The 8,793-nt window shown below is 56.2% G+C and overlaps 1 protein-coding gene across 1 annotated transcript; it reads left to right on the top strand.

The window, feature by feature from the left end:
- The first annotated feature begins 1,293 nt into the window (after positions 1 to 1,293).
- On the top strand, positions 1,294 to 8,346 carry WBP1 (WW domain binding protein 1). The gene is made up of 4 exons (XM_081925281.1): positions 1,294 to 1,440; positions 3,630 to 3,732; positions 4,528 to 4,689; positions 6,939 to 8,346. The coding sequence occupies exons 1-4, from the start codon at positions 1,366 to 1,368 to the stop codon at positions 7,583 to 7,585; spliced, it is 987 nt and encodes a 328-aa protein (XP_081781407.1). The 5' UTR covers positions 1,294 to 1,365; the 3' UTR covers positions 7,586 to 8,346.
- Positions 8,347 to 8,793: the final 447 nt, after the last annotated feature.

Raw genomic sequence — 8,793 nt, 5'->3', positions numbered from 1 at the left:
ACAAAAAACAGCGACAATTTGTTTTGGACAAAGGACAGCTGTATATATCAAGGGCCCCATTACCTTCAGGAGCTTAGGGCCTCATCAAACCTCAATCCGGCCCTGCTCAGACCTCAGACATGGGCCAGCGGAGGATCCTTCAGGCTCAGGAGGATTTACACAGGAAAGCAGGCAGAGGGCCTTCTCGGTGGTGGCTCCCGCCCTGTGGAACGCCCTCCCACCAGATGTCAAGGAAATAAACTAGTGTGACTTTTAGAAGACATCTGAAGGCAGCCCTCTTTAGGGAAGCTTTTAATTTTTAACAGACCACTATATTTTAATATTTTGTTGGAAGCTGCCCAGAGAGGCTAGGGAAGTCCAGCCAGGTGGGCGGGGTATAAATAATTCAGGGAGGAGCCTAGGAGGCGGCTGACTGACAGGCCTCCCCCGGTTCTCTTCCTGCTTGGAGGCCCGGAAGGCCCAGTTCCCCCTTCAGCCTCCACAGGAAGCTCCACGACAGCCGAGCCCCCTGCCCCGGAAGCCGCTTCCCGGCTCCCTGGCCGCCCCTCCGCCCGGCTCCGACTTCCTCTCAGCCTCAGGCGCACCTCCCCGCGACCAATTCCTTCTACTCGAGGGAGGCTCCACTTCCGGCTCTAGGCCGAGCGTACCCTCTCGCGAGACTTCTCCCCCAAACGAGAGAACAGCTTCCCCCTCCCCTCTCTGCGCAGGCGCTGAAACGCTCCTTTCGCAGCTTCACGCGCTCCCCCGGGAGGCGAGAGTCGCCGCTTCCTATTGGCCGGCTCCCTCAACACGCGCCTCCCCCTCCGCATCCCATTGGCCGAGAACGCCCCGGAGGTGGGCCCGGCGAGGGGTTGTTTCCGCAAAGCTCCGCCGCCCCTTGGTCGGGCCCTGCTGTCCATCAGAGCTTCGGCCGACCTCTCGCGCTGCCTTTGGCCAGCGCCGCTGCCGGTTACGAAGGCGGTCTCCGCTCGTTGGCTGGAGGCGCCTTCAGTCGCCGCGGAGGGCGGGCCCCTGGCCTCTTTGTCTGCTGTTGTTATGGGAGAAGCCGGCCGGCGATTGGTCCCCGCCGGACGGAGGCGCGGGCGCCGGTTGGCCGCCCGCCCCGCGGAAGGCGCGGATTGGAGGGCTGGGCGCGGCGGGGCGGGAGCCGCGGCCCCGAGTGATGGCGGCGTCGGCGGCGGGGCCGGCGGCCTGGGCTGAGGCGGCGGAGCCGGAGCCCCGGGCGGCCTGGGCGGCCTTGGCGGAGGCGGCAATGAGGGCCGGGGGCGCCGCGGGGCAGCGGGCGGAGGCGGCGGCAGCGGCCGGGCCCCGGGAGGCCGAGGCGGCGGCGTCTGGGCGCCCGCGGAGACTGTAGGCGGCGGCGTCATGGAGCGGAGGAGGCCTCCGCCCGGGAGGGAAGCCCAGGCCGGCTGGGCCGCCTTGCTGGGCCGGGAGCGGCAGGTAGGGGGCCGGTCCGGACGGCGGGCGGGCGGGCGGGCCAGGTAGACTGCCTCTGGCCCGGGAGGCTCCACCGGGAGGGATCCGTAGCTGCCAAGCGTCCCTTGTCCCAGCGCCACGTCCCGCTGCTGTCCCGGGTTGAGGGTGTCCCTTCAATAGGCTCCTGGAGGCAGCGGGGCCCTTTCTGTCTCCAGCTGCCCTTTGTCCACAACAAACTGCGGCTGTTTTTTGTGTTGAATAGATGCTCGATGGTCACTTGTGAACCTCGTAGGGATCCCAAGCCATTTGCACATCACAAAAATATGCATTTTATCAAAGTAATTGTTGATCCCTTATTTTGGCTGCTGATCCCTTATTTTCAAAGCTGTAAGTTGACAGCTCTGGAGGGATCTGCTGACTGGGGCGCGAGGGACATCGGGCAGAGCAGCCTCTTCCCCAGGGCGGCCAAACAGGTCGTCGTCGTCATCATCCTCATCTTCATTGCCCCCGCCCCCCCCCCAATTTCCGTAACAATCACCTTCATCCTTTTATTTGTATGCCGCCTTTCCATAGTAAAACAGTGCTGGAGGCGGCTCACGACATGACAAGATTTACAGAATCACCAGCATAACAAAAGTCATAAGCAATAAATAGGGCACATCAAAAGGGGCACAACCAAATGGAAAACCAGTTTCCGCATCAATAATAAAATGTAAAACTAAAAATCCAGCATTATTATCAATTGCAATTTAAAATGACATCGATTAAAAAATAAAAACAATAGGAGCCCTCTCTGTCAAGCAGCAGAGGCCCCTTACAGGAAATCCAGGAGCAGCGCCCTCCTCCTGAGGTTCCCAGCAGCTGGGATGCAGAAGCCTGGCTCCCTCCAGCTGTGGGTCGTGGAGCAGAGGCATCGCAGCTAGAAGGACCCATGGGAATTTGCCCAGCCTCCTTTTGAAGCCATCCGGGTCAATGTCTGTCATTGCTTCCTGTGGCAGCGAGTTCCATAGACTTCATGGTGCATGAAGGAGGACCAAATCTACGGATAAAGGGCGGCATGCAATTTTTTGAGGGTGGCGACTGTTTCATAGGATGTCACTTAGAGTTCCATTATCATTATTATTATTATTTCATTAATTAAATGTCTATGCCACCCTTCATCCAAAGATCACAGGGCTGTTTACAATATAAAAGCACAAAAATACATACCGTAGTAGCAAACAAAAACCAGCCAAACCCCAAACCCCCCATTTTTAAAGGCCATACTTTTCTTAGATAGCCAAAGGCCTGGAAGAGGAGGAATGTTTTTGACTGGGGCCTAAAGATATGTAACGAAGGCGCCAGGCAGGCTTCCCTGGGGAGAGCATTCCACAAGCAGGGAGCCACTGCAGAAAAGGCCCGTTCTCATGTTGCCCCCCCCCCCCAGACCTCTCATGGAGGAGGCACACAAAGAAGGACCTCAGATGATGTTTGCAGGTTCCAGGTCAGTTCAGGTGGGGAGAGGCAGACCATGGGGTATGGCAGTCCTGAGCCATTTAAGGTGTTACAGGTTAAAAGCAGCACAGAAACTTATTGGCATTAACTGCAGTTAATCCAGAATGCGGCAGCCAGACTGGGGACTGGGAGCGGCCGCCAAGACCACCTAACACCTGTCCTGAAAGACCTGCATTGGATCCCAGTACGTTTCTGGGCACAATTCAAAGTGTTGGTACTAACCTTTAAAGCCCTAAACAGCCTTGGTCCAGTAGACCTGAAGGAGCATCTCCACTCTCATCGTTCAGCCTGGACACTGAGGTCCAGCTCTGAGGGCCTTCTGGCGGTTCCCTCCCTGCGAGAAGCCTAGTTACAGGGAACCAGGCAGAGGGCCTTCTCAGTGGTGGTGCCCTCCCATCAGATGTCAAAGAACTAAGCAACTATTTGACTTTTAAAAGACACCTGAAAGCAGTTTTTAATGTTTAATGCTGTATTGTGTTTTTAATATTCGGTTGGAAGCTGCCCAGAGTGGCTGGGGAAACCACGCCAGATGGACGGGGTAGAAATAATAAATTATGATGATGATGAAACAGGGAGAAATATTTTTCTCTCTCCGCCTTCTCTATGCATCATTTTATACAGTTCTGTCATGTCACCTCTTGCCTTTTCTCCCCTTGGGCGTTTTCGGTGCCCTTTTCCTGAACCTTTCCCTGCTCTGTCCCTTCTTCTCTCTGGTCCAGGCGCGCGAGTTCTGCCCCGGGGTGAAGGACCAGCCGTACGTGTGCGAGACGGGGCACTGCTGCGGGGAGACGGGCTGTTGCATCTACTACTACGAGCTCTGGTGTGAGTAGCAGGGAAGGAGGGAGAGGCCTCTGCTCACAGCAGCCTGGGAAGCTGCCTTACGTTGAGCCGGATCCATTGACCCCTCTAGCTCAGGAAATCCAACACTGATTGGCAGCAGCTCCCAAGATTTCAAGCCGGGAGGCTGTCCCGGTCTGACATTGGGAATTGGGCATGGGACCCTCTTGCTTGGAAAACCAGATGCTCAGCCACTGAACGGTGGTTTTCCTCAAAGAAAATTCTAGTCCATATAAAAGGCTGTATTTAACAGAAACCTTGGGAAGTGCCTTATGCCAAGTGAGAGCCGTTGCGCAGCTCAGTATTGCTTGTGTACTATTTCTTTAGCGCCTATGCCTTGACGTCCCTGTGGGCCTCCCCAAGGTGCTCTTCAGGCAAACAAGCTCCCCAAGGGGCCGACATACAATCCGAACAAGGCAGCCTCTACCCCCACAGGCTTACTGTCTTTCTTTTAAATAAACATGTACACAGGAAAGGAGCCAGGGAGGAAACAAGAATCAAAACTCAGCAAATCAACAGCTTTCTATGTTGTCTACGCTGACTGGCAGCTGTGGCTCTTAACCTTAAAATAAAGCAGGATTCTAGTCCCCATGATTCTGAACAGGCAGTATTGAACAGCTGCCTTCTCCTGAGAGAGAGCGCCTTGGTCTGTGTAGCTCAGAATTGTCTACACACTGACAGGCAGCAGCTGTCTCTCCCCAAACTACCTAGGAGAGGAGGGCCAGAGCGGCCTGTTTCCTCCATAGCTGACCTCCCTCCTTTTCGCCCCTTCCCTGGCAGGGTTCTGGCTCCTGTGGACTGTCCTGATCCTCTTCAGCTGCTGCTGCGCCTACAGGCACCGCCGGGCCAAACTGCGCCTCCAGCAGCAGCAGCGGCAGCGGGAGATCAACCTCATTGCCTACCACGGTGCCTGCAACTATCCCCCGTCCATGATGGATCTCAGTGAGTGCCTTTTCTCTTGGGCTCTGCCTCGCCCAGCCCCTGTGGGAGCAGCGGGTGGGGCAGTGCCACGAGGCTGGGAGGGAGGGAGGGAGGGGAGCGACAACTGGGGGCTGCAGGGGCCATTGGCACCTTGAGCCAATATCCCCAGAGATCTCAGGTCCTGCAGCCAGAGCCTGTTTCTCAAACGACTCTGGGACCGGCTGGCAGGCCTCTGGGCCACCCCTTTGCCTGCTGATTAGTTGGGAGACAGAGGAGTTCGGGGAAGGAAGGCCCTCTCTCTGAGGAAAAAGGGGTTTAAGGATAACCAGTAGCAATAATAAATATTAAGAGTGATAAATAGGGAATATACAGGAATGGGATAAGAGAGGAAGGTTGTTACAAGAGCAAAAAAACAAATACAGTGGTACCTCGGGTTACATACGCTTCAGGTTACATACGCTTCAGGTTACAGACTCCGCTAACCCAGAAGTAGTACCTCGGGTTAAGAACTTTGCTTCAGGATGAGAAGAGAAATTGTGCTCCGGCGGCAGCGGGAGGCCCCATTAGCTAAAGTGGTGCTTCAGGTGAAGAACAGTTTCAGGTGAAGAACAGGTCTGCAACGAATTAAGTACTTAACCCGAGGTACCACTGTATCAAAGGACAAAGGGTGAAAGAAACTAGCAGGAATTTGTGAGGGGCAGAGGTACAAGTCGAATGCAGAAGGAGAAGCAGAGAATAAATTACAGAAAATACTTTGTGAGGCATGTGGGGTGGGAAAGGAAAAATATGTAAGAAGACGGCTTCTCTACTTGCATCAACAAATTGTGGAGGCTGTCATTAAAACTCCAGAGAAAATGTCCTTGGCTTGAGGAAACGTGAACTGTAGACTTCCTTGCTACAAGGAAAACACATGGCAAAGAATTCTCCAAAGATGGACTAGGTATTAATAGAAAGCAGGGTCAGTAATTGGCCACTGATGGTGCCAAATGGTGCCTCACCTCTCACCATTTTGGAACCGGTTCTGGCCCTCCCCGTCCTGTTGTGGCTGGTGGGCCTCAGAAATTTAAAGCCGGCAGCTAAGGCTTGTAAACTAGGGGATTGGAGGAGATTGGGGATTCTAGGCCAGAACATCTAGTTCGGGGTGTTTTTTGCTCAAATCATATCCAGCCGATGCTGTTTTAAGGAGAAGCGTTGAGGGAAACCTTCAGAGCCAGCAGTTCAGCCCCATGTTGGTGCCCCTCCGTTTATGTGAAGGCGGCAACTTTTTTGTCAGTTTCATAACTTGGCACACACCCCTTAGACCGCGGAACTTTCCCTGAACTACAACTCCCATCATCCCTGACTACTGGCCATGCTGGCTGGGGCTGATGGGGGTTGGAGGCCAGCAACATTCAGCGGCCTACAGGCCTGCGACCCCTCATCTACGCTTGCTGGCAGGGCCTCTCCAGGTCCTCTACAACCCAGCAGTGCCAGTGATCGAGCCCAGAAACTGTGGCACGCAGAGCAGTTTGCTTTGCCACTTAATAATAATTTATTATTTGTACCCCGTCCATCTGGCTGGGTTTCCCCAGCCACTATAGGTGGCTCCCAACAGATTGAAAACAGAATAAAACATTGAACATTAAAAACTTCCTTGAACAGGGCTGCCTTCAGATGTCTTCTAAATGTCAGGTAGTTGGTTATCTCTTTGATAAACGTTCCATAGGGTGGGCACCACTACCGAGAAGGCCCTCTGCCTGGTTCTCTGTAGCTTTGCTTCTCACAGTGAGGGAACCACCAGAAGGCCCTCGGATCTGGACCGAGGCCATTTAGGGCTTTAAAGGTCAACACCAACACGTTTATGCTCAGAAACGTACTGGCAGCCAGTGTAGGTCTTTCAAGACCGGTGTTATGTGGTCTCGGCGGCCACTCCCAGTCACCAGTCTAGTTGCCACATTCTGAATTAGTTGCAGTTTCTGGGTCACCTTCAAAGGTAGCCCCACGTATAGTGCATTGCAGTAGTCCAAGTGGGAGTTAACTAGAGCAGGCACCACTCTGGCCAGTCTGTGGGCAGGGAGGGTCTCATCTTGCGTACCAGATGGAGCTGGGAGACAGCTGCCCTGGACACAGAATTGACCTGCACCTCCATGAACAGCTGTGAGTCCAAAATGACTCCCAGGCTGCGTCACCCCTTCCTGCTGGTTCAGCTCTCAGACGTCCGTCTGCTTCTGCGGTCCTGGGTAGTGCTGAGCCGGTCTCTCTGCCCTCCTCCCCACCTTCTCCTTCTGCAGGGATGCTGGCTTCCTTCAAGCTGCCTGCCTACGAAGAGGTGGCCCATCGCCCGACCACCCCGCCACCCCCCTACAGTGCCATCCTGGGAGGCTCGGCCAGCCACCTGGGCTCCAGCACGCTGACTCTGACGGGCAGCTCAGAGAACTATACCAGCTGCTCTTGTGAGTCCAGCTGCCTGACGTCACCCAGCAGCACCTCTCTGTCGGCCACGGAGGCCAGCACCCCCAGCGAGGGCGAGGCGGATGCTGAAGGGGCCGGCGGATGCAGCAGCAGCCCGGGGGGCAGCTGGGAGCTGGGGGGCAAACTGACACCCTGCCCCGCGCCCCCCAAGCACGCCCTCTTCTCCTCCAGCGTGGAGCTCTTCGAAGGCGACTCCCGGCGAGTCTCGGACAGCGATGAAGGGCCTGACGACGAGGGCGAGCACTTCCGCCACCGCCGGCTGACAGGCGACTCGGGGATCGAGGTGGGGCGCGGGCAGGACGAGGAAGAGGCCGCTGGCGAGGACAGCGAGGAGGAGGCGGCCCACCTGCTGGCCAAAGGGGTCCCCTGCTCTCCCCCGGGCAGCGAGGCCCAGAGCCTGTGTGCGGGGCAGGCGGAAGGCGACCCTGAAGAACTGGCCGCCTCCTCGCCTACGTTGCCTGTCTGAAGGGCGCCCGCCCTGCTTGGCTGACTTCCCCTCCCTGCTTTACGGGGACGGCCCTTTCCTGACCCCCGGGACTCCGCCGCTGCCGCCCTCCTGGCGCCTGGCAGCAGGAGGCGGGCAGGAAGGGCTTCTGCGCCCTGCAGTTCACTGTGGAGAATTACCGCCTTAGCACCAACACTGCCCTCTGCCCATAGCCAGATCTCACGCTCTGTTTCTTGTTTCCCTGCCTAGGCAGTCCGTAGTGCGCCCCTCAAGCTCTCTTCCAGCTTTGTGACCAAAGGTCTGCTCCCCCTCTTGCCCTCTGGGTTGGGTGCTTCCGTAGGAGCCTTCTGTGGACTTGTACAGTGACCTGTCTCTTGGGGTGGGGGTGGGCCTGGACTACCTGCCGCACCCCGACTACCGTAGCAGTTGTGTGTGTGCGTGTGTGTGTGTGTGTCTCCCGCTGCGCTCCGTAACCTTTGGTGACAAGGTGCAGCTCTTCCTCTGGGTGGGGGCTGCCTCCTTCCTTCCCTCCCCCTGGGGGTTGGCACTGGGTTTGGGGTTTGCTGGTTGCATGGATGAAACGGTTCTTGCCGACACCTGCTCCTTGCTCCGACCAAGCTGGGCTGGGAGTGGGGAGCTGGCCTTCCCTGGGCAGGCTGCTCGAAGCAGCTTGTTGGGTCCTTACCATACCAGTGCCTGGTAGCCTTGGGAGCGGAGGCGCTTCTCCCCGTGTGCTTGGGGGGGGGCAGCAGTGCGTGCTTATTATTAAAGAGATGTGGACACCCCTGGCTCAGAGGCTCTTGTTTGGAGTGTGTGTTGCAGGGCTGTCTGTGTGGCAGCTCTCCTTTGTGGAAACCTGCATCTTATAAGTTTGGCCCCCTTTTAGAGTTACAAGTGTGGGCTGGGATAAGCAATTCCCCCCCCCCCACTCCATAGGTCAGGAGATGCATAACTGGGGCAGGGAAGGGGGACTTGGCTCATTGTGGCCCATCCTCCTGTCTCAGCAAAAGTGCCCTGTAACCTGAATCCAGTGACTTTTTCTTTTTTTAGTCTTGGATGAAGGCACACATTCTTTCTGAATTTACCTCCCTGGCATTTGATAAGTTAATTGGGGTTTTGTTCTTAGAATGAGTGCGCGCAGTGGTTCCCATTTTTTTAACTGCCATCCTTGTATTTGGATGAGAACAGCCAGCACAAATGCCACAGGGTCTGCTCCCCCCCCCCCAGTC

This window comes from Podarcis melisellensis, assembly GCF_964234715.1.
Source record: "Podarcis melisellensis genome assembly, chromosome: 9".
NCBI lineage: Eukaryota > Metazoa > Chordata > Lepidosauria > Squamata > Lacertidae > Podarcis > Podarcis melisellensis.
The sequence above is the reverse complement of the archived record's forward strand: the minus strand, read 5'-3'. Positions and strand labels throughout refer to the sequence as shown.